Source organism: Cololabis saira, chromosome 17 (assembly GCF_033807715.1).
Source record: "Cololabis saira isolate AMF1-May2022 chromosome 17, fColSai1.1, whole genome shotgun sequence".
In the NCBI taxonomy this organism is placed as follows: Eukaryota; Metazoa; Chordata; class Actinopteri; order Beloniformes; family Belonidae; genus Cololabis; species Cololabis saira.
Window position 1 is genome coordinate 9,985,652 of NC_084603.1, and position 26,814 is coordinate 10,012,465.

Genomic DNA, 26,814 nt, shown 5'->3' on the forward strand with positions numbered 1-26,814 from the left:
TACATTTCGTTCCACTTCATGATTGTGTCCCACTTGTTGTTGATTCTTCACAAAAAACTGCAGTTTTATATCTTTATATTTGAAGCCTGAAATGTGGCAAAAGGTCACAAAGTTCAAGGGGGCCAAATACTTTCGCAAGGCACTGTATGAAGCATGGCGATGGATGTGTTGTGGTCTGGGGTTGAGTTGCTGCCTCAGGGAGCTCGTAGTCACGGATTGGTCTACGAGTTTAGACCGTTCAAAGTCCTATGGACCCCGGTGAATCTAACAAAGGAGCCCAGATTAGCATTCGATTGAAATATTGTGATGGGATTTAGAAAATTTCAGCAGGCTGAAATTTGGCCTAGATCACTTGATAATTGGACATCATGCTTCTGGGCAGCTCTGCCAGTTACAGATGTTTTAGCTTGTGAACAAGGACTCGTTTAATGCTACATTACTTTACCTTTTTGCTCAGTGAAAGAAAAATAAAGCAAGTTTGTGTTGTGTTTAAATGCAACCAGTGTTTCAGTTGCATTGCTTAACTGACTGATGGACCAATGAAACAAAAGTTGAAACTGTTTGGGTAGAAAAGTTAGCGGTGTGTAAGGTACAGATATCAAAACATCAAGCCAACGGTGACGTATGTTGGAGGGGGCATCGTGATTTGTGTCCAAAGGCTGGAGTACTTGCTTTCAAAGAGAAAACCAGTTCCTCAATTTGATCCTCCTGGATAATCTCCGGGGGGGCTGTCGGCCAGCTGAAGCTCAGAGGTGATGCAGCTTTTACCCCTAAGCATCAGACTAAATCCATGCTCATGGTTTTTTGATAAAAGGAACACTTTAGCCGTTTAAGTGCAGAAAACAGACTTTTGAACTTCTCTCCATTTTAGTGTTGAAGCTCTTTTCAAAGATGATTACAATCTAAAAGCACAAAGTACATGATGCACTTTGAAGCTAAAACTTGAGCAGGTAACTGCTTGTGTTCAGGACAGGAACATTCCCAAAATGGATATGAGACACAAATTTATAGAATGACTTGAAATTATCTGTGCTTCTTTCAAAATGGTATCGGAGAACATTGGTTTGTCTAATACCGGTTCTCATCTCGTCTAAAGGGGAACCTCAAGTACATCGACCAGAATATTAAATCAACTCGTATTTCATGTAATCAACATTTGCAGTTGATCAAATCATTCACTTCATGCCATTTTTTTTTGATTAAACCTTTTGATTCATTTCAAATGTTGACTGGTGTGGTTTGTTGGTTGATCACATCACAGCTGGAATGATATATTTAAATGTTTGAATCATTAAAACAAAGCAAGACATTTGAAAACATTCCCAGTTCTCTGTGGGATGATCAGAAAGGAGCGACGGTAACGGTGCAGTGTTTCCTGCAGAGGGCGCTCCGGCCTTTGTACCCAGCCATGAAAGAAAACAGCCACAGCACCGAGTGACTGACGCTGTTCTAGAAACTTGGTATTTAATCAAATACTACAAGGAGGAGACAATAAACTAAAAACTAAAATGAATTCAAACTAAGACCACAGCAATTCTGTCAGAAATAGGGTGTTTTAATTCAAATGATTGCTCAAATTATTGCAAACTCAAGCACATACAGTAGCTTATTTTAGCCCATTCGAACGTGAAAGGCATTATACATGATGCATATGCAGGACACTGTACCTTTACGGAATAAACTGGAAAAAACCAATACATAAGAGTATGATGAAGATTTTCTCTGAGCTTAATTCCTTTTTGAAGCCTTTTCTGTAAGTGTAAGCTGTAATGTTAATGCATCCTCCATCAAAAACATGGTGTGAGAGAAAAGAACATACAATCCCTTTAAGTACAATGTTATGACATTCAAGGTCTGCTGGGCTGCCCAAGGTAACTGAAAATGAACAAAAATTGTATAATTGTCTTGTCTCCAGAAGTATGGATCCACCCACTCGAGCAAAAGTCCGCTGTCTTACGGCGTAAGACGCAAACCCACGCTCTCTCGAGGCCACTTTCTTAGGACAGAGCACTTAATGGTTGGTTTTTGAGGGACGCAGTCCTTCTACTAGCTGGGATCCGATGATTTCGCTAGTTCAACTTTTACTCCTTTTTCTCCTGCACGCAAAGGAAACAAGAAATAACGTCAAAGAAAAGAAAATGCCTGAAGGAAAGTGTGAAATAATCCCGTTAAATCCTACCTGTTAAGTACTTTTCTTTAGCTCTGGCTCGCTCATCTGCATCAAAATACCACACTGTGATGGCATACCTTCAGAGACACAATTAAGAACTGTGAGTCACAACCCAACGCGTCGCATCATCTGAGCATGTGCAGGGGACAGACTTGCATGCTGACCTCGTAGCGAAAGCGGGTTGAACCTCGTGAGGGTTCCGTCTGTCTGACCAGAAAAGTAGCAGACGGTCAAATTTTGGCTCTATGTCGGCAAACTGGGCCTTTCCCTCTGGGAAGATTCGAAGAAGGCCACCATGTTCCTGGAAGAGCAGAGCAGAAAAAACAACCACCCCATCATCATCATCATCATTTCAAAGCAATAAAAGGACGGTAAAGTGAGAGACAGCAGTGAAAACAGTGAGTGAAGCCTGCGAGGTGATCACAGACTTGGGTTTAACCTTCATCCACATCAAGAGGTAACCGCACAAGCAGATGAGAGCCTGCTGTAAAAATATATACTACTCATTATTCAATAAACATGCGTCCGTTTTTAAATGATCAAAGTGGAGCGACAATGTTTAAGACAGAGGGTTGTCCGAACCCAAGGGCTAGAGGAAAGCTCAGGATAGGAAGCAGCAGCGGGGGACGGCTTTCCTGTGGAGGGATAGGAAGAATAACCCACAGGAAAACTGCTGCGGTTGGATAAAGGACCTGGAGAGTGAAAAAGCAGATTGCTGCAAGCATGCCGCTTAAACTCTCACACAGCTGATATGATAGGCCCTCTCTTCACACGCAAACTCTGCAGTACAAAAAGGTTCACACCCTTTTGCTCGGAGAAATAATGCGATTCCCATTTAAACCATGATGGATGAGAGGGGAATACCGGTGGTGCGATAAAAATAAAGAGGGCACAATAGGGTCAAAGAAGACCGAGCCATCTCCCTCACTACGTGTAATCAGCTCAAGGGCCGCAGACCTTAACAACTGCTGGAGAGCTCATCGGGTTCAGCGTGCAGGCTTGCATATAGATGTATGGCTTAGAGGGTATGCAGGATTAGCACTACCAACACACCACGACCTCGTGACCTACATCATACTGAACTGGACTGAAGCTGATGAAACCCAAAGATACGATAGTTATAAAAGGCTTGTATGGATTTTAACTGTAGCATGGATTAATTGAAAAAAAAAAAAAGGTTGGTGCGTATACAGGACTGTCTCAGAAAATTAGAATATTTTGATAAAGTCCTTTATTTTCTGTAATGCAAAAATGTCATACATTCTGGATTAATTACAAATCAACTGAAATATTGCAAGCCTTTTATTATTTTAATATTGCTGATCATGGCTTACAGCTTAAGAAAACTCAAATATCCTATCTCAAAAAATTAGAATATTCTGGGAATCTTAATCTTAAACTGTAAGCCATAATCAGCAATATTAAAATAATAAAAGGCTTGCAATATTTCAGTTGATTTGTAATGAATCCAGAATGTATGACATTATTTTTTTAATGGCATTACAGAAAATAAAGAACTTTATCACAATATTCTAATTTTCTGAGACAGTCCTGTATGTAGGAGAACTTGCACAATCAGTGACTGACTAAATACTTTTCTGCCCCACTGTATCATAAATAATAGCATACAGTAGTAACGGTAAACAGTATCAGAGGCTGATGATATTTCAGATTCTTTAAGTGAATAATTCTTCAGAGATTGTGAGGATTTTAAAATCCAGAATGTATGACATTTTAGTTTTTTTTTTTTTTAAATTGCATTACAGAAAATAAAGGACTTTATCACAATATTCTAATTTTCTGAGACAGTCCTGTATATATTACAAGCTCTCATGAGTGAAGTTGCAAGTTTGGGGTTTTATTAAAAGCTTTATGCCGTCATAACTTCCTCACCATGGTAACAGTAAATGCAAAGCTGCAAGATGTTTGGTTTCAACATCAACCACAAACACTTTCTTGGCAGGTCCTTGCATTTGTTGCCACAACACAGGCCAATGTGACTGATTAATTTGATCATTTAAAATCCCCAACAGTGTTACGTAGAACGTACGCAAAGCCAAATGGGAATGTAGATTGTTATCAAAACACGTTTGATCATCCACTTCAGCCTGGTATAACATTCTTATACTGTATACACGCAGTCAAGTATGTTTAACAACTCAATTCTTCCATCGTGCTGCAGGCTGTTATTGCTGAAAAACCCTAAACCCAGTAAATTGTCAGTTCTTTCCAAAACTATGCGGCCCACATAAATACCTATGCCAACACTAATAGAGAGACAGCGGGTGGTAAAAAATATGAAAAAGAGCATTTGTTTTTCCATGCAGTCCAGAGGTAAACAAAATGTGGTCAAGCCTGACACCCTCATGACAGCTGACGGCATCTCTCACAAAAGGAAGTCACATGCTGTGACAAATCAGGAGGACTGTTTATCACTCACAAGGTTTACTGTAAATGAGGGCTCATTCTTCATTGTTCAAACTTTATTTAGTGCTTAACCCAATCAAACCCGACATGATTTTACTCCTCCGCCTTTTAAGCAACAGGAAAACATGAAGTGAAAACATTCTGAGGTTAGATCCCTTGTTTTTTTCATTGTAAATAACTGACTTTACCTTGATGTTTATTCATATTTTTCAAAGCAGGAAAGTGTTGTGAAACACTGTGAAAGTTCCTCATCCCACTAATGATTCACATACAGTGGGGCAAAGAAGTATTTAGTTAGTCCCTGACTGTGCAAGTTCTCCTACTTAGAAAGATGAGGTCTGTAATCTTCATCATAGGTACACTTCAACTATGAGACACAATGAGAAGAAAATCCAGGAAATCACATGGTGGGTTTTTTAATTTGTTACCTGTATTAATGGCACCTGTTTGAAATAGTTATTTATATAAAAGACACCTGTCCACAGCCTCAAACGGTCCATGTCCAACCATGGCCAAGACCAAAGAGCTATCGAAGGACACCGAGAAGAGAATTGTAGAGCCGCATCATGCTTTGGGGCTGTTTTTCTATAAAAGGGACAGGACGACTGATCCGTGTTAAGGGAGAGATGAAGTGGCCTAGCCAGTCTCCCCATAGAAAGTTTGTGGAGGGAGTTGGAAGTCCTTGTTGCCCAGCAACAGCCCCAAAGCATCACTGCTCTAGAGGAAATCTGCATGGAGCAATGGGCCAAAATACCAGCAACAGTGAGTGCAAACCTGGTGAAGACTTACAGGAAACGTTTGACCTCTGTCATTGCCAACAAAGTTATGTTACAAAGTACTGAGTTGAACTTTTGTTATTGACCAAATACTTATTTTCCACCACAATTCATTCTTTTAAAATCCAATATGAATTCTTGGATTTTTATTTCTCATTTTGTCTCTCATAGTTGAAGTGTACCTATGATGATAATGATCTTTCTACAGGACTGTCTCAGAAAATTAGAATATTGTGATTTTCTGTAATGCAATTAAAAAAACAAAAATGTCATACATTCTGGATTCATTACAAATCAACTGAAATATTGCAAGCCTTTTATTATTTTAATATTGCTGATCATGGCTTACAGCTTAAGAAAACTCAAATATCCTATCTCAAAAAATTTGAATATTCTGGGAATCTTAATCTTAAACTGTAAGCCATAATCAGTAATATTAAAATAATAAAAGGCTTGCAATATTTCAGTTGATTTGTAATGAATCCAGAATGTATGACATTTTTTTTTTTTTAATTGCATTACAGAAAATAAAGAACTTTATCACAATATTCTAATTTTCTGAGACAGTCCTGTATGTAGGAGAACTTGCAGAATCAGTGACTGACTAAATACTTTTCTGCCCCACTGTATCATAAATAATAGCATACAGTAGTAACGGTAAACAGTATCAGAGGCTGATGATATTTCAGATTCTTTAAGTGAATAATTCTTCAGAGATTGTGAGGATTTTAAAATACTGTATCCTTGGAAAAAATAAGATGTGTACAGCTAACAACCATGTGTGTGTTGCAGCATCCTGGTGGTTTTGTACAGAAGTGGGGCGGCTGCAGGGACGAGACGGCGGGGGGTAACTAACTGGAACAGCTGAACCTGGACATTCCAACGCTATGTCATGGAGCCCTGTATCCAGGCAACCACATTCTACAACAGATAGCCAAATAAGCAGCCAATCAGAGACCAGATGACAATTATCCACATGTCCAACAGGGCTTGAAAATGTGGATTGTATAAACGACTGAGACTGAAGCATGAACATAACAGATATTCAGCAGCTTATCTGACTGGCATGACCCATGGAACTGATGCATATCACCATCTGATGACTCTTTCATTATTGTTTTTAACAAAATACTCAAAACAGGTCCAATCAGATGTGTGTAGATGCACATACAGGCCAAAAGAGAAACCTACGCTGTCTACAAATTATATATCAAGGGAAATAATCACATATACACTGGTTAAATTTAGCCCGCTAAGAAATGACTTAAGTGCAGAACTCGGGTGCAGCAGTTAATAAATGCAAGTTAAACATAGATGTTGAATAAAGTGTTTACTTTGTCTTTTAAATGCAGTAGAAGAAATGCCTCCGATGCCAGCTTTCTTTTTTGCTTCACTGATCAAGCCACAAATGTTTATTTTCTGTTTAGAAGAAGTCACAGTCAAGCGACAACTACATGAACCGTGTTATACCAAGAACTGGCATCCAAAGGCAAAACAGTCTTTCGTGTGCCAGTGTGAAGGTCAAGTTTGGCAACCTAGTAGACGAGCCTTTGTGTACTCTTGTGAAGTCATCTTTCCCGCTACTCAGACAGGCATCAAACATCTATTTACAGAAACTGCTTTTTGTTAGGAAAGCTGTTTTTGCTTCCTGATATCTAGCATCCTGTTATTTGTCTCATATCATTTCTGGTTTATTTACTGCTTGTCATGTAACAAAACTATCAGCTTATTACACTAAAGCCTAAATCTTTCATTATTCAGAATCGCTAAGCCTGAAATGTGCAATGGCTAGTTGCGATAACTCCTTAAAATATATTAAAATACTCTGTAACTGTTGAGAAAAAGTCATGCATTTTATTTTGCAGTTATATTTATATATGACACATGAATATTCCTGAAGCAAAAGTTCAAATGTTATGAATGCACTTCCCTACAGGAAGAGCAACAAGTGTGACAGGATGCGTGGTGGGGGTGCTGTACTCCCTGACTGGGTGAGTCTGGGTGCATTTTTACGAGATTATAGATTGAAAGCGTGGCCATATGGCACATACTAACATGTAAGCACTAACACCTTCTCTTCATGGGTGAGGAGTGTGAATTAAAGCAGGATAGAGTTCAAAGTTGACCTGCCTCATGCTTCTGACAGGAATTCTGAATGAAATATGTGACCCAGCTGACATACTAACATTTGATTCATTATTTTTATTTCCATGGAAACTATTGAATTCATATTGATGTAAAAAAAAAAAAAAGGTTTTTCCACACAACGCTCCCATACCTTAGCAGTCCAATCTTTATTAAGGTAATATATGCATGTGACACACCGTCCATCGCCATTGGGGTTATCCACATGGCGCACATAGCCTGTTCCGTTTCCAGGGTAACATGCCACCATTGCCTAAAGAGAGAAAGATGAAAAAGTGTGATTAGTGAAAACAGATACGCAGTGACACAAGTACAAACATAAGCACACGCAGCCAAGATATCATGTGAAAGGGACCGAATGGACAGCGAGAAAGATGCTCCATGAGGATCGAGTCAGTCAGAACTAGAGAAGTGGGACCCGCCCGTGAGGTGGAAACACCAGGGACCGCTTGACTAGATTGCTGCCTCACCTGCATCAAAACGAACACAAGCACAGTTCAGCCGCCTCGTTATAAACTTCTGAATATTGAGAAAATAAACCGGAGATATCGTGCTACATGTCAACTTCCCTTCGCCTTTTCCTGCTCTATTAAGACTTGCATGATCTGCTTGGGTGTTGGCAGTGAACCCCTATGAGCTCTTGTAAACTTCTTCATATAAACAGCGAGCACAGGCACTCATACAATGCAAAATGCCCCTTTAGGAACAAGAGGCACACATGCAGTGACTTGCATAGTGCTGAAACACTTGTTTGCCAAAAATATAATGTTCAACTATGACATGATAACAAACGGTGGGACAAAAAATACCAAAACAAAGCAAAACAAAAAAAGGAAAAACATCCATATCCTGAAACACTGAGTTCTAACACTGTGGGCTACAACAAAAACTTGGAAGCTGTGCAACTGTCTGTCTGACTTGAAAGTGGATCGGAGATGAGTGTTAACCGTGCACAAACAGAGGGCAGATTCCGCCCTCATACACAGCAGCATCTATGCAGTGATATGACGGGCTTAAGGCGAGTTCATCCACATTCTTTCATGGACTTGCATCAACAGAAACCATAGCAACATTATTATAAAACACTAACAGCAGACACATCTCCCTATTACGTTTTATGTAAAAGCATTATTGACGTCGGAATCATCAAAGGCTGCAGCTACTACGTATGCAGAATGAATTGAAAGGACATTGTGTGTTTAAAAATGCTGAAGTGTCAACATCCAATGAGAGCTATCAAAGCCATTGACATCACACGCACGCCTAAATCGTATTTTTATGGGCAACTGAAGGTACTTGCTTGCGTCAGTCCACACTGTGCGCGCATCTTTTGAGTGATGCAGGTTACAACTGGAATGCACAATATCAGGGTCTTCAAAGCTGGAAAACAACAAAACTCCAACGTCAATATGGGGAGGGTGGTCATGCTTGGCTACATGAACATTATTTAAAAAAAAAAAAAAGAATAAGAAGAAGTTAGGGGGGGGTCCCTCAGAACAAATGGCTGCAGAGTGAAGAGAAAGCACACTGACAAAGGGCTTCCTGTAAGTAAGCAATACAGTACATTATTCTGTGTGTGTCCCAGTGTGTGTGTGTGTGTGTGTGTGTATAAAAGAAAGGGACAGAAAAAGAGAGAGGGAGAAAGAGAGGGGCACAGACAGAGAAAACAGGGGTGGGGCCAGAGCAGAAGAGAGGAGTGAACTGCTATAAACTTTGACTCCTGGCCTTCCTCCAGAGGGAGCAGTATTTTAATGGTTGTGCTACGTGCAGAGCGTGAGGAAGGTTGGCTGATCCTCAGCTCGTTCACCCCTCCCACCCTTAACTGCTAGGCTCATGCTGCAACGCCAGGGAGATGGGTAAGTGTGGATTCAGATGTGTGTGAGGGTATGTGTGGGCTGAGCTAAGGTAGGAGAGCTGCAGCACTCTGAGAAACCCTAGACGCTGCAATATTGCCTTTCACTTCCCTGAACTGGTAAGCTATAGAAACTCTATAAGGGTCCATATCTACAGCAGAAAAACCAGCTACGGTAGCACTAACATAAAAAAATATGCTGGCTTCTGTAACCCATATGCTTTTTCATCTATTTGCACATCTGAAAATGTTACAACAAAAAAAAAATCTTAAAAGAAAATCAAATGAACTCATCACTTTGTGCACAAAAATGATCCACAGAAAATACATGACACTGGAATTCAGAACAGCTGTTATCTAGAAATGCCAACCTTGTATGGAGTGCTGTTCAATTCCAGTTGCCTTTCATGTGATCTGGTCATGAGAACCCAACAAGCTGAAGCACACAGAAGAGACACAGCTTGAGATAAAATCCTCGTTCAGAGCCTTGATCAAAGTACAACATACAAGCTTTGAGAGCAGCAATTTCAAACAAAGTTCTCCACATATCACCAAACTACAGGTTTACAAAGCAGGAGTGGCATTCTCAAATGGTCATGATGGAAATAAACATGCCTACTACAAACGTACGTCCAGTTCAGATCATTTCCGCGTCTCAGAACGCCTCCTTACCGCTCAGCAATATTCTGTTCCCCTGCCATTTTCACCTCTGACCTTTATAACCATTTGTGCTTCCATTCTTTTAGCCACTTACGCTTCCGCGTTCCTCGGTGGCCCTCATTAAGAGCTGACCTTGCTCCTCATGTTGTTTGTTTACATTCCACAAGCACAGCTTCAGAGGCCAACTGGCATTTACACGCAGAGAGTGGGAGGAACAGAGGTCACCAACGCAAAAGCCCTGAGCCCTGAGCCGCCTGCAGTGAGGCCAACGAGAGTCTTCCACTGACGCATGCAACTTTCAACAGGAATTGATTACTCATAACTCATAACTAACTCAACAATCATTCAGATAAGAAAGCCCGCCATGGAAACCATGAATGCAGCTTGCCCTCACACGTGCGGTGCAACAACTGTGAAAGTCAGAGAAGTCATCCTCCTCCTCCAGTTTCTGGTGTGCACCAGCAGCATTTCCTACTCTTCATCGCACGTGTTCATTTTCAGAGGGAGAGCTTGATACTGCTTGATACTGTTCCCAGTATATTAACAATATTTTAACATAGTGCAATTATGTTTGACCAACAGATGGGGATTCTTTTGTGAAATAATTAACAAGGAGTAGCTTTTGACACATTCTTCTTAAATATTATAATTTTTTGCTCAGACCACTGCAAACTAAACCTGACAAAACTCTTAAAGCAGCACTATGTAACTTTTCCACCTTAATATCATATTTCCAGAGTCATTGTGATGGTACATCAACTTCCAACAGGTTTAATGACACCTCTGTCATGGTCTGAGGGGTCTGTATCGCCTTCACTGGCACTATGTAACTTTGAGGTGGATGGTAGGAACCCTGCCACACTAAAAAACTACACATTTACGGCTTTGACTGCTTTACGGCATACATCACTTCCCCCTCCTTCCCGATTCGTAGTCGAGACAAAAATGGGCGGGGCGTGGAGAACAGAGCTCAGCAGAAGCTGGTGTTGAGCTAAACGAGGAGCTGGTATCATGGCCGAAGCAGCGAAAAAAACGAAGAAAGTAAAAGTTTTATCGGAGGAGGCGGAAAAAATAAAGAGGGAGAGTAACAAGCTAAATGCCCGGACAAGAATAAACATTGGCCCAGTGTTGTGTCAAAAAGTGATCGCGTGTCTTGGGTTTTGGTAATTCTAAAATTACTGACAATATCAACAACAGACACAGAATAATAATAGTGATCATAAAATTGTGTAATTGGCAATGAGGAAGCTTTATAAAATAATAATACAATTAAATAGAATTACAGCACTAGAGGAAAGAATGCAATGCAAAGAAAATGTATAGAACATTTCTACTATTTTTCCTGAGAACTGTAAAATTGTGCAGGGCTGATCTGCAAAACATTCAGTTATTCACAGGTTATAAAGTATTTTTTTTAATTTTGTCAGTAAGTATGTTGGACTACTAATTTATGACGAAGTCCCTCTAAAAAATGTGACAGGAAAAAGGTGCCGTAGAACAAAACCAGAGCCCATTATCAAATGCACGCGACGGGGACAGGAGTTTTCCAGCAGTACGCGCTGGTGCTCATGGGAAACGTAGTGTTCTTTCTGGTAAAGCACTACCGCTTTTGTCCAAAGGAGCTGCTAAACTCAACAAAAGCTGAAAGCTACATTGTGCTGCTTTAAGTGAATGAGTTCTAACAAGTACCATCAAAACAGGATGAATCTGAGCTTAGCCTGGCTGATTCACTGTAAACTGACTTGTCCAACGTTTTCTTTTATTTATTCATCTTTTTTCACAAATCCAAGTCTGTCTTCTGGTCATTTAATCAGAAATAGAACCGTTTATGTATAAAATATTAAGAAAACCTTTATATGTGCATATGTTTACATGTTTTAATAGACCTATTGCAGAAGACACACAACGTTCTGAAAGACTCATTTCAGCCTGCTAATCCAGTGTTTGAACTGTTGCCCTCAGGGAAACGTTACAGGTCCATCGGAACACGCACCACAAGATTCATAAACAGTTTCTATTCCAGAGCTATCACCAAACTCAACTCTGACCTGAAAACAAACCCGAAAACAAACCCACTGCAATCTGTCAGCATTAATCAATGACATCAATACCTCATGCAATGCTCGGAACTTTATTTATTTTGCACTACCTTGCATACAATGGCACTAAGTTGATGGTTGTGCATTACGACATGAATGTATTGAATTAATAAGAATGTGCTATTTTATTGACCATTTTTTAATGTGTCCATTACGCGAGTGCACTGAATTTTATTGTATTACTGTATTATTGTATTACTATTATTATTCTGTAGTATTTACTGGCCGGGTTAATGAAGATAAGCCAAAAACAACAAATAACAATAATAATAATAATAATGGAAGACTGAATTAGATGAATTGTTGACATGTCAGCTAATAAATTAAGGTTAAAAAAACAGGAATGAAAATGTAAACTTAAAGTTGATAAGGGAAGAAAATAGTAAACAACAATGAAAAGATGTTAGCAACAACAGTGGCTGCCGGTGAGAGGTAGAGACTTTGCAACCCACTGAATAAATGATCCTCCAGAGCCAAACACTTGTTAGGTGCACAAAAAAAAAACCCAGTTAACTGTTAAATACTTTTTCTACATCCAGAGTGCCTGTTGTTCTGACGAACAATCCATTATATTGAACAGTCTGCAAGCATTGGCAAATAAGTGTCTCCCTTTGATAAAGCCAGTTAGGTCAGGATGTATTACAGGCGGGGATCATATTTCTAATCTATGTGCAAGATAATCATTAAAGTTGGCGATTATCTTGATATCCACATTAATCAAAGTGATAGAGTCGTAACTTAATGGTGGTGGTGGATCTTTCTTTGGTTTACGCAGACGTGGGATTGTAACCGTAATCTTCCAGTATTACTATTAAGACTCTATGAAACAGAGTTGCTGAAATGGACCGGGGGTGTTTGCAGGATTCAGCAGGGAGCCGTCACGTCGTGGTGTTTTAAAACCGGCATTAGTGTGAGAGCAGCGGGGAATTCAGTGTCAGTTATTGGCTTTTACAGCGTGCTGATTTGGTATCAGTTTCAGTAAGTTAATACTGCTGAGAAATGTGTTGATATCTTCTTCTTTTGGGTTTATTTCTGATGAATATAATCAAGCTTAAACCTTCTTGAAAACGTTTATCAACCCCCTTGGTTGGCCTGGAATCTACTAGATTTATTACTGTGGTGAATTTTTGCTAATGATAATCACAATTTTTATTTTATTTTTCTAAGTAATTAACTTGTCTTTTTTTTTTTAATTGGAATTGTAATGTGATGAAATATGTACTGTCAAGTTCATTTAGTTTTTTCTTTGGTAGTCCAATGTTTTAAATATTTTGTTTCTAGACATTTTCAGTATAATTTACTGTTTCCACATCGTTGTTGATAAAAAACTAAGTAACTAAATCATGAACAATATAAACCAAAGTGACCTAATGTGTTGATAAAAGTTGATATTCAAACATGGGGAAATAACTGTGTAGCAATTGAGATTAAAAGAAACCCCCCACCTGATCTCTAAATTGGCGTAATATACAAACAAGACCTGAACTGACTCACCAGTCCATCGGTCATTTTTTTCATCAAATGGTCTTAGCGATGGAAATTAAAAGACCCCCAACCCCATTGGACTTCTAGCATTGGTGTAATATTCCTCCAACTTCATCAAATGTACTCGTAACAAAATGTCTCTGGTCTAAATGGTTCAAATGAGTTGTGGTCACATGAGTTATGTTCACAAATTAGTGCTGAACGTAATTTAGAAATCCCAATTAGAGACCAGGAGGTTCTTTTGGCCAACCCAGTTCCTCTCCTGCTACAGGGATGTTTTTCACCCCGTAAAAGTTCCTGGAGGCCAATTTTGCAGGTCTGCTCCTGATAATGGAGACCTGCGCCAACGATCCAGCCCCGAAAAAACTACCCACAACTCCCGCTAGTGGAAACACGTCAATGACTGTGCTTATTCCGTCTATTTTTCTTTTGTTTTTGTTTTGGAGTGAAACCTTATAGACTTGTACCCTCACCACTGTCTTCCTATATAGAAAATTTGTCCTGATTTCTGGAAAAACCAAAGGTTTTTAGAGGAAACACTGGACACATAAGATGACAGTGAGAAGTTGTACACGTTTACTGAGGTGTATTTAATAATCACAGTCCCTCGCTTCCACTTAATGCATTTGTGCTGCAAGAGCCCGCTATTTCTGGATTGACCCGATCATTAAACAACAGCACGCTGGTCACTGTGATGCTATCAGTTCATCACACCGATGTGAGCCATGAACTGGGATGGAGCAAACCGGAAAAGCTGCAAAGAGTTTGCTCACTTCATAGGAAAGATACTTATCCAAACACAACTACAAATGGTTGGTATTGAGACGTTATAGTAGAGAGAAGTGTGGGAACCAAAACAGTTTGGCCCCCGGACTGACACTGATTTATCTGTCAGACGGTGGTGCTGCCTCAGAGGAAATCCTGCTTTAAAGAAACAACCTAGTTTACTCTCTTATTCTTTACGATAGGATGTAAACAATAGAAGTACATATACAACCGCCACGTTACCCTTTTTACCCCGGATATTCTACAAACGCTCTAGAAAGGGTTAGTGTGAAGTCCGGTATACCTCAACACACGCTCCAAAAATCAAATGACAGATAAATGCTAACAAAAATAAACCCGGATACAAACAACACATTCATACTCGCCCCAAATGAGAGGCACGAAGAAAGGGCAGGAAAGGAAATATATTTTAAGTACTTTTCAGGCCACATCAGATGTGAAATTATGATCGCAAAGCATTCAGCTTACTGGTAATCGAGTATCCGTCAGTTAAAGTACGATCCACCTGCCACAATAAAGCTGTGCACCAACCTACCCTTGCCCAAGACTAGCGCTTACCATCAGATACTAAACGTCAAAATAACATTTGTACAAAGAATTAAAGATGCCAGCCCTCTTCCTTTTCTTTCAGCAACGTCTTAGTATGACTGAGTGGTTTCATCCAGAGTAAAGTGGATTTATTCTGCAACTGGGTCAGTCAAATACTTCCCGCTGCTAGTAGAGCTGCTCAATCAATGGCAATAAATGAATAAATAAATGAACGATGGGCTTAACACTGAAATAAACATGTTACAGACAAAAAGAAGGAAGAAATCAGTCACCTACGGACAAGTGTAGCCTATACCTGTAGTGTGCTTGACAATCAAAATACAAGACCAAATATGTAGCAAAATTACCGTCTTTTTCTTTCTCATTTTCATCATTTTTGTGGTCGTTGAAAGCCAAAACTGAAATATTGATTAAAATGTAATTTATTGAACAGCCCCATCTGTTAGTGGTATACTGAACACTCTTCAGTATTTAAGTATATATGTAATATTTACATTTATATTTAGGTATGCAAAACCAAAAGACTGCTACAAAAGGGGTGTTGCTAAACCAAATATAAAACAAGCAATAAAACCTTTTTAATTAATCTGTTTAACTAAGACTGGATTACTTTCATATGCAGATGAGGGCATGCCAATGGGCCAGTTGTAATTACAGGAGAGATTGAATTAGGGCAAATGTAAATAACCACTTTGATATTATTTAAAAATAATTTTATCTTAAGTTATTGCAATAAAAATATCCTAACCACTTTGTTTTTGTATGCACAATAATTCTCACTGTCATGCCACCCAGCATAAATCCTCCCAGTCCTCGACTCCACAGCTGCAAACAGTCAAAAACAAAGACTTCTTTCTCAAGGCTTCAACGGCCAGGTGCCACTTAGACAGTCAACACTTAGTCAACAGAAAAATAAGCACCAACGCAAAAAATATAAAACTCAGTTAGAAATGTTATGTCAAATGCTTGAGGACAACTGCATGAATTAAAAGAACTTGACTTCACTGGGTCAATATTAAGCATTAAAACAAATACAATGCACGTAGCAGATATATTTGTAAATGAGCCCCACTTTCAGTAAATTTAAACACTTAAGGGAATAAAGAATGACTTCCAGGTGTATCAGAATCAAGTTTCATATTTTTGGTATGAACCAGTTCATGTTGCGTGTAATTTACATAACCATTAAACATCCACAGATGAGTCTCAAGAGGTTTCAGGTAAGATAAGCGCCCATAAATGATAGGAGAGTCTGAGCTCTGACTAACTAGAGAACAATAAGCAGGAAAACAGTGGCATGCAAGGTGCCGTCTCAGTCATGCTGGTACTGTAGGCGGGAGGAACAAACCGGGCCTCTAGTGCGGTGTGCCACGAGCTCCGGCGCTCAGAGGACCGTCGTCACATGACTTCCTCTTGTATACATACTACGCACAGCTATAAGAATTAGGTCAATGGTCAACTTCCTCACAAAAGCGCACATTCACACTAACTATTATATATTGCAGACGACAACAACACAACAGTTAACAAAGAGCACTCGCTCATTATCAGTCACGATTGTGGATGCATGTGTTATGAGTGCACGTGTGAAAAGGGAGGAAGAGGGTGGGGTTGAGGGGGACGTCCAGATTGATCCTGTTTAGGTTTAAGTTTGACATCTCACTGAAGACAGGAGGCTGTGACAGCAGGAACCTAAATACAATATAGCAGACATATATAAGAAATACGTATTTAGATTTTTCATTTTTTCATCTGTACGCTAGGTCAGATTGAATGTATAACTAGTAATTCACCAACACAGTCCTACATTGATATCTCATTTCAGCGTTATTTTCATTACATTTATCTATATTCAGAGTACCGTATTTTCTGGACTATAAGCCGCTACTTTTTTCATAGGTTTTGAACCATGCGGCTTATACAAAGGTGCGGCTATTCTGTGGATTTTTCTTCCACCGCTCGGGGCGCTCTAACCGGAATTAGAATCAAAACTAAGACAAAATAAATGCAAAGAAGAATACGCTACTTCTTCTTTAGCAGATAGAAGTAGGTAGAAGCAGATTTCAAACAGATTCAGATAAATAAATACCGGTTATTTTCTCTTGGTTCTGTCCCGTTTTAATCAGCAAAGTTGCTGCCGTGTTAAAAGACACTGTTAGGAAAGGATCTATTTAGGTACAAACATGTACATCATTTACAGTTCAAAATCCTTACATGTAGTAAATATCTAATCTAACAACATAAATATCTGCGGCTTGCATATCTTTTTTTTAAGTAGAGTGGATGTGGCTTTTATATCTTTTTTTTATTATTAAAAAAAAAAATAGAGCGGATGCGGCTTATATGCAGGTGCAGCTTATAGTCCAGAAAATACGGTACCTCTCTTATTTTAAAGGATGCAGTACTAGAAGAAATAGTGGTAAAAAAATACTTTTTTAATTTTAAAGATTTTAAAGGCTCTCGTGGTCTTTATTTGAAAGTGGCTATACAGGAAACTTGGGTAGAGAGAGTGTGAACATTTGCAATCAATAGCTATAGGTTGGGCTTCAAACCTGCATATATACTTCGCCCTCTCAACCAACTGAGCTACCCGCCCCCCCCCCGACAGCTTCCATGTAACTGTGAGCAGTTAAGTCTTAAATTACTGAATTGTGCTTTCCTTGCTACAAAGCCGGTAACTTCAACTCAGAGGTCATGACTCACAATTCTCAACTTTTGAACTTGATCAGACACTAGAATTTCAAAGTTGCATCTCTGCGACATTCTCTCTAAATCTTGGTCCACTCATCGTTTTTGGTTTGCAATGTGGTCTTCTGCTGACAAAAGCAGTTGGACAACACTCTTTGAATCTGCCAAACTCCTTTTCAAACATGCATTCATTTCATTATTGAGACCACAAATTAATACATCTATGAAATATACAGATTAGGTAGTCCTTTATTCATCCCTCAGTGGAGAAATTCGCAAAAAAATAGATAAAACTCACTTCTCTTGTATATATGTGAATGACGGCGGCCTGACTTTGTTGTACCACGTAACATTAGGTGCGGGAGTTCCAGGTAGATTTTATGGGGGCGGGGCCATTTGGGTATGTCTCGTAGCCAGGAATGGCTCTGTACAAGTGACCTTCAGTAACCTTCACGGGGAGAAAAATATCCCCGTAGCAGGAGAGGTTCTCAGGTTGGCCGACAGGGTTATCTGCTTTTTCGGCATTTTTAAATTACGATCAGCACTCTCATATGGACATAAATCATGTGACCACAACTCCTTTGAACCATTTGGTGCACGAGACATTTTGTGACAAGTACATTTGATGAAGTTGGAAGAATATTTCACTAATGTAGAAGTCTATTGGGGGTCTTATGATTTCAAATCGTTAAGACCGAACTGTATATAAACAAAAAAAAACGCAGTTTGCAAATAGCATCCATTGTTTACGTGTTTCTTTTGTCTCCTTGTATGCTGCTGCCAGTTAGCTAACAACAAAAAAAAGTTTAACGCACATTACTGCCACCTTGTGGTCAGCTATGGTATTGTTTCAGTCAAAAGTTCTTGTGTGGCGCTACAGCGTACTGGAGACCCGACACCGGCTGATGGGGCTGAGGAGACAGTCGGTCACAGCCGGCCTCGTTAGAGGTTTCTGTTTCGGTGAGTTTACCTGGAACTCTTGCTGGTGGAAATGCGCCTAGTATTTTTATCATTTCCAACATGGTACAAGTTTAAACAGCTGCAGTCAACAGACGCACACAGTCAGTCAGTTACAGTAACTTAACACAGAATCAGCTTTCCAAGAGATTAAGCTATTGAATGAATATCAGTGGTCTCCAAACCGTCGTGTTACCCTCTGCAGCATTTAGGGCCAATCCCAATGTTCACCCTACTTTCTACCACTAGCCCTCACCCACTACCACTTCACCCTAAAAATGAAGCCACTTGGGTAGGGCCCTTGTAATCTTCCCTAGGGGTTGGGACACCACTTGCTGGTATGTAAGCGACTGCGTAGTTACGTTTGCACATACGTCACACCCAATCAGGAAGCCGAGAGCTAGAAGCTGTTTTAATTTCAGCTGTAGCGCTGTTAATATGCCACTTATTAAGTTTTAATATTTTTTCAGGCGTAAAAGTAACCGTTAAGATCCCCAACCTGGGCTCAGTTTATCCAAATAACGCCTGTTAAGAAATTTGCTCCGATGTTTTCGGGGATGAGAAGGGCCGCCGGCGATTTATGGTTCCGCGTTAAATCGGCACAGAGCCTACGGCGTAGGGTACGCGGCGACGCGCACCGTACGCGGCGACGCGCACAATACGCAGCGCGCCGCCGCATACCCTAATCCGTAGGCTCTGCGTTGGTGTAACGCGGAACCATAAATCAGCCTTTATTCTGGCGAGGTCTGAAAAAAAAACGCAACAACGAGCAAGCGAGCAATTATGTACATTCACTGAGTGAATATTATGAAAGTAAAATATATATTTCTCGCTAGAAGTGTAATCAAAACGCATTTTTATGCAGAAACTAACTCAAAATATTGATTTTATTCACTAAAAATTAGAAATGTCCGCCATGTTCTTTTTGTTTGATTCAGACTGCAAATGATGACGTAAAGCATTCTGGGAAATTTTTCTGGCCCTCGGTCGCGAAGTCAGCATCTGAAATCCCTCGCTCTGAAGGGCTAGATTCATACAAACTAGCCCTACATGCAAAGAGTCATTGGGACACCACTACCCTCACGGGAACGCGCAAAAGTTAGGGATAGGACTGAAAAGTAGGGCTAGGAGGTGTATTGGGATTGGCCCTTTCACACTTTCCATGACAACTAGAAAACGTCTGATTAATCAAGCCAATAAACAGCCATTTTCATTGGCTTACACCTGAGAACATCTAGCTGATAAACAGGTAGGTGCATCTGCCGGCAGCACTGTGGTGTTGTGAGGACATTAACCCTTCCTTCATTCAATGTTGAAATTCATTTCATACATGTCTACTAAAGCAAATATGTGCCCTGATTTCCACAAATCAACAGTAACCACAGAAAACCCCATAATAACTGACCTCTGAACCTCGTCCGAACCAAGATAGAAACTAAACTCACGATAAAAGCATTTTTGCACATCAGCTACACACATAAACACGTTCATTTGGTTTCACGTATTTCTGTATACGACATAAATCTTTACGGAAGAACACGTGGCGGAGAGAACTGCAACCCTGCATGAAACAGCAGTTTGCCGCGTTGCGCCTGCTTTCTCTTTCACAGCAGGGACAGTACAGACGTGTCCTCGAGTCAGATAACACTTTAGATAACATTTTTCCCTCAACTTAAAAGACTTCACTCATTACTGGAGTGCAATTACCTCCTACGTGTACTAAACTGACTGTTCAATAAACTTAAACACGTAGAAAAGATATGTTTAGCCAAACGCACACACAGCTGCTGTATGACACAACCACTGAGTACTTTGAGAGCTTATATAAGATATTGTGGCAATATATGTGAAAAAAAATCGTCACTCTAAAATCACACACTGTGGTTTTCTGTCACTTCCACAGAGATGTCTGAATGAAGCTGTAAGGAAGATTAATGTTGACGTGGCAAGTGGCTGAACGATTGAATGTCTTCACAGATTGATGAAGCCAATAATGTTCATGTAGTGTATCATGTCTTTAAAGGGCTTGATTGAACTCCGGCTTGAGTAAGTCTTGTATTTAAATTCAATACTAAGTTACAGGAGGAGATACTACATTGGTTCATCACATTTTATGCAAACCAGATAACTGGACTGATGCTTCCTTCGTCAGCTAGGAATAAAAACATGCACAACGCCCTTGTAAGATACTGCTCTAACGTACAGATGCCGAGTGTGCTGAGTCAGTGACAGGATAATCATTTTTACTGCAACACTGTTCTTTATGGTTCCTGATAACGATATAAGAGAGCATTCAGTAAACTGAATTTGCAGAGGAAAAAAAAAAAAAAAAAAAAAACGTCCCACTGTCTGCAACTTCCTACAATGTTATCAAATGAAAAGGGGAAATTGCAACAATGGCATTTAATAACTATTTGGGCAAAATCCTTTTCCTCCGCCGTTCCCGATGCAAAATGTGCTCACATTGTGTTGTATCCCTTTGAGGCATTGATACTTGCGGTTCTCCATTTGTGCTAAGTCATGCTGATTCTTGCTGGTCACAGTCCAGCTATTTGTTTTCCGAGGAAATCAAGTTCCCAGCAGTGTTTAACTCAGCGGACAGCTGTGCGGATCAGCGGCACGACCTGAAAAAGGTGTCTGTCTGAAACACGTTTCATGTTTACTGGGAACCAGCTGGAGGGAAAAACAACATATCTGGACAGGAGGAACGGCCTAAAAATAACAGTGTGTGGCAATCAAAGCCCCCTGTCAGCTCAGAAAGGCAAATACCTGAAAGGAGCAAAGGTTTCAAGCCTTCAGTCCAGTGTGGGCTCTCTCACCACCGGATCTCTTGAATGTCAAGCGCTGTTAGAGCATGATAGGAAACTGGAACAGACATTTCACAGCTACTCTACCAATGAACTGAACAACGGCCACATCTGAAACTAATAAAAACACAACCATCCTCAAAAACTGTCCAGTGGCTACATGTTTCATGTCTTTACTACGACGGAGTATTAGGGCCAAACTAAGACAAAAAAAAAGGAAATTACGAGAATAAAGGCATAATAATATGAGAATAAAGTCGTAAAATTACGTGAATAAAGTCGTAATATTTTGAGAATAAAGTCGTAATATTACAAAAATAAAGTCGTAATATTAAATATATTATAAATATAACTTCACAAGATGCTCAATATTCCTCATTTTAACACAGGGAGAAGATGCTCTTCCTGTTAAGAGTTCTCATAAATTACGACTTTATTCTCATAAATTATATTCACAAAATATTACGACTTTATTCTCATAAATTACGACTTTATTCTCGTAATATTACGACTTTATTCTATTACGACTTTATTCTCGTAATGTTACGACTTTATTCTCGTAATATTATGACTTTATTCTCGTAATGTTACGACTTTATTCTATTACGACTTTATTCTCGTAATTTCCAAAAAAATGTTTTCTTAGTTTGGCCCTAATACTCCGTCGTACTTTACAGTCAAAACAACAAAGAAATTGTTTTAAAATAAAAAGAAAGAAAAATATGACAATTGCCTATATGCTCAAAATAAATGCACATATATAAAATAATTAAAAGTACCTCATCAAATAAAAAAAGAGAATGGGTAAGTTTAACATTTGACACCTGACTGCTGTTTGGTTAAAATATTACAAACCGCTTTATAAACTATGTTCTAAGAACTTCCCATAACACTAATTAAAACAGGACTTTACTGAATTATAAGTCAAGTTTACTCAGTACATTTGTGTCATTTTCAAAAATTGGACAAGAGAAGAGATTTAGCCTAACTTTTGTTCAATGAAACAGTCACTATCCTTTTTAGCTTTCCCCGGGGAAAAGAGGAGGAGGAGGAAGGCTGGGAGAGCCTTGACTCCTCCAGAGTCAGTCCTACACTGCAAGGTCATGGCGAGACTGGACGGGCTGCGGGTCACACGCAAGCCAACAGACGAGATGGAGCGGCGCTGACATTACAGTCGGCTGATGTAATTGGCTTTTCCTGAAACCATAACCTTCAAGTATTAGTAACAGAAATAACAATCAGGGAGCTTTTAAGTGCACGGTTTTCATTGTAACCAAGATGACACAGACGACCTTTATCATTTACAGCTTTTGGTATAATAGAACAAGACTTTTTTCCCCCCTGTGCACTGCCAGCTTTGAAACTTCCAGATCCTGCTGTTAACATCTCCAGCCAGTGATGTATGTGTTGTACTAAAGTGAGAAGTGCAGCCACCCACTTTCCTACTGCCAGGTCAGATGGGGTCAGTCAGCGTGTGCAGTAAATGTTTCACAGCTCTATCCAGCTTTCAAGCTGCAGTTTTCCACACGATTCCGGCATCAGCACCCACACATTCAACTTACCACTTACTTCAGGATTCAGAAAAGTGTTCTTAATTGAAATTTGAACCTGAATGGAATAATCCCAATTAATGTAATTGCAAGCATCTGCACAGCATCTGTCGGCTGGATTTAAGTCTGTGTTTGGTTCAGAGGGAGGACACAAAATATTAACTTTTTCTTGTCAAGTCATTTTGTCCAAACATTGTGTAATTATTAACATTACATAATGTTTCTATATTTTCTACGTGTATCTTAATAAAGATGTATGGTAATAAAAAGGGAATTGACACGATCTGCACAGAGAGACGGACTCGCATCTATTCTGAACACGATCAACGGTTTTAAGACACCTGTCAATAAATATGAAAAAACTAGGGGTGGCCTTTTATGATTGTGATTATGTCTAATCATATAGACTTGTAAACATATACATTAACTGAGAAGATTTCAACAGAGCAAATTAGTTTTTCTCAATTTTGTTTTTGTAATCAGGGACCCAATTATTTGTAAAAAGACCATAATACATTTTATCTAAACATTGCTTTGTTTCTTGTTATTACGAAGGTAATACAGATTCATTTCAGACCTGTTTTATCAAACTAAATTAGTTTTAGCTGTGCTAGTTTTGCAGAGACTGAAATCTGAATGAATGTGAACAGATATTAAAACAGCTTTTTTTAAGAAGGTGTGCAACAGGAGAGAAATAGTTTTCATTTGCTAAAAAAACAGCACAGGTTATACATTTGAATCAATGACCTTGTCATATACTTACAGTCTCTAATCTGCAAACACCTCATAGGTGCTTCATGCCTTCCTGTCACCAAACTTCAGCTTGAAACCTCTACAGATGCACACAATCTTAATCACATTTCTCATGATAAAGTTTGCAACAATTGTTGGGGGATTCGATTTTGTTATAACCCACGCAATCAATGCTGTTCTTGATCAACAGCTACTTGTGCCAAGTCACTTATTTAAAATTTGAGTATCACCTCCTTGAGCAAAACAGTTTTTGTCAGAGAGTAAAAGAAAAGAGAAAGAGTCAGATCATTAACCATGCCTTCATCTAACTGGATAACTGATAGAGCTCCATCTAAATCAGGCTGGCACAAGGTTGTACTGGAATATGTTTCATTGGACTATCTGACATGTATGTTACATCACAAGGACAATAACTTTCTCAGAGTATTGGAGCCTTTCATGTTCATCGGTTTGGACATATCTGCAATTCTTACAAGAGGCTTTACATAATGGATACCTGTGGAGCACTTGTTGCCCAGACATTTGTTATTCTTGTTATTACTTTATTTTCATGTCATTCCTGAGTCTGCTGCCTGATTTTTCTGTGTGTTTGCGTGCCGAGTTGTTCTGTTCTGTTTCAATTGTGTTTTTATTTATACAGGACTGTCTCAGAAAATTAAAATATTGTGATAAAGTCCTTTATTTTCTGTAAAGCAAAAATGTCATACATTCTGGATTCATTACAAATCAACTGAAATATTGCACGCCTTTTATTATTTTAATATTGCTGATCATGGCTTACAGCTTAAGAAAACTCAAATATCCTATCTCAAAAAATATGAATATTCTGGGAATCTTAATCTTAAACTGTAAGCCATAATCAGCAATATTAAAATAATAAAAGGCTTGCAATATTTCAGTTGATTTGTAATGAATCCAGAATGTATGACATTTTTTTTTTTTTTTTTTAAATTGCATTACAGAAAATAAAGAACTTTATCACAATATTCACATTTTCTGAGACAGTCCTGTATTTTATTTCTGTCTTTTGGCAATGGATATTTTGTATTGTTTTTTTTTCTGCTGGTTTGCATTGCCTGGACAATATTGTGTGTCTTAGTTGTGTTTACGTTTAAAACATGTTAAAATAAAGAAACCCATGCCTTACCTCCTTCCTACACATGGAGAGGATCCAAATTTTGCAAATAGGTGATGCATGAGACACACATGATGGCAAAGTAGACTCATGTGTTTGACTATCCCTGGTCTAATCACACTAGCTTTTCCAGAGATCCATTCAGGGAATACCTGCTGCAAAATACTTACTTTTGTCCTTCCATTTATAAGCTTACAGCTTAAGAAAACTCAAATATCCTATCTAAAAAAATTTGAATATTCTGGGAATCTTAATCTTAAACTGTAAGCCATAATCAGCAATATTAAAATAATAAAAGGCTTGCAATATTTCAGTTGATTTGTAATGAATCCAGAATGTATGACATTTTTGCTTTTTTAATTGCATTACAGAAAATAAAGAACTTTATCACAATATTCTAATTTTCTGAGACAGTCCTGTATTTTATTTATACTAGAAAAGTTTTTTGAAACTTCATCCTACACCCTTTCAAACAGGAAATATTTATTTACATATATATGTGTCTCTTTAATTTGCTTTGTTTTGCTTATGGTTTTCTTTGTTGTTCTTTGTTGTTTTTTTCGGTATATACATTTTATGCATTCTGATTATTTTGTTTTTGTTTTAACCTGTTTGAATAAATAAATAAATGAAATGAAAAAATGTATTTCTGTCTTTTGGCAATTGATATTTTGTATTGTCTTTTTTCTCTGCTGGTTTGCATTGCCTGGACAATATTGTGTGTCTTAGTTGTGTTTATGTTTAAAACATATGTTAAAATAAAGAAAACCATGCCTTACCTCCTTCCTACACATGCAGAGGATCCAAATTTTGCAAATAGGTGATGCATGAGACACACATGATGGCAAAGTAGACTCATGTGTTTGAGTAATCACACTAGTTTTACAGAGATCCATTCAGGGAATACCTGCTGCAAAAAATACTTACTTTTGTCCTTCCATTTATAGTGTAGTTTCCCAGTTTGCCATTACAATGTCTGACCAGATCGTCCATGCGATTCATGAGGAAGAGGATCTTCTCGCAGCCGGGCTCCCTGCCCTCTATCCATGTGATTTTGTCTCCTCGGATGTCTTTAGTGGAGTCACTTTTCTGACTGACCAACTGGCCGTCAGTGAACCTGCCAGTCTTGTACAGGGCCTTGACGTTGGCCAAAATAGCCACCCCGACATCTGTTCCTAAAAAGTTGTCCACCACGCAGATGCCGTGCTTGTTCATGCACGGGACGATGCACTCCATGGCGAGTTTCTGCGGGGATGCCATGCTGCTCTGCCCGTTGGGAGTGGCGGGGTTGGCGGGGCTGGTGGAGCCGTCCTCCGGCTCCTTCTCCTCGGCTTCTGTGCTCGAGGGATCCGCCCGCTCGGGGCTCTCGTTTTCCCGGTTTGTCTCCTCTTTCGCTGGCTTGCTGTTGTCGTCGTCCCCCCCGGGTTTCTGCTTCAGCTGAGCCTTGTTGTCCGTCTCCTTGCAGCTCAGCTTGTGTTTCTTCCAGTGCTGCTTCTGGTGCTCCTTGCTGCAGTAGAAGGAGCTCCGGCAACGGCCACATTTCAGCAGGTTCTCCATTTTCCCACATAGTTCACAGTACTGCCGGTCCCGCTCCAGGTCGCTCAGCTCCTTCTCTTTCTCCTTCTCCTTGTCCTTCTCCTTGTTCTCCATGGCAGCAGCAGCGGCAGCAGCAACGGGTCGTACTGCTCCTTTAACGCCGATCCTTCACACGCGTCCTCGTCCTGCTAGTGCGACAACTTCGGGGAAACCTCTGCTGCCTCGCTGCGCCGAGCGAAACAGGACAGTGAAACTCAAAACCTCGCCATTTTAACGCGTTCATTCCGTTATCAGTGGAGGAACAGGACAGTGTGCGCCCAAGGCTGAGCGTTCGGCGGCTGCGAGGGGTCTTCGGGAGGCATTTCTGCGGGTTGAAGCGGTTGGAGCTCCGCGGTGTCCGTGCAGTGGATGGCTGCCGTTCCGTGTACGCTGCTCCGGC

The 26,814-nt window shown here is 39.6% G+C and overlaps 1 protein-coding gene across 1 annotated transcript; it reads right to left on the reverse strand.

The window, feature by feature from the left end:
* Positions 1-1,534: 1,534 nt before the first annotated feature.
* egln1a (egl-9 family hypoxia-inducible factor 1a) lies at positions 1,535-26,814 on the reverse strand. Its single transcript, XM_061744894.1, has 5 exons — positions 25,767-26,814; positions 7,652-7,771; positions 2,335-2,471; positions 2,180-2,247; positions 1,535-2,096 (listed from the first exon to the last, which is right to left on the reverse strand). The coding sequence occupies exons 1-5, from the start codon at positions 26,487-26,489 to the stop codon at positions 2,047-2,049; spliced, it is 1,098 nt and encodes a 365-aa protein (XP_061600878.1). The 5' UTR covers positions 26,490-26,814; the 3' UTR covers positions 1,535-2,046.

Bases quoted from the DNA above. Each gene is read 5' to 3' on its own strand.
- egln1a (XM_061744894.1), bottom strand. From the start codon at position 26,489: ATGGAGAACAAGGAGAAGGACAAGGAGAAGGAGAAAGAGAAGGAGCTG. The intron at 2,472-7,651 runs GTATGGGAGCGT...CTGCTCTTCCAG, and splicing joins ATAAAGATTGGACTGCTAAG to GAACATGGTGGCCTTCTTCG. The intron at 2,097-2,179 runs GTAGGATTTAAC...CTTTGCGTGCAG, and splicing joins TAAAGAAAAGTACTTAACAG to GAGAAAAAGGAGTAAAAGTT.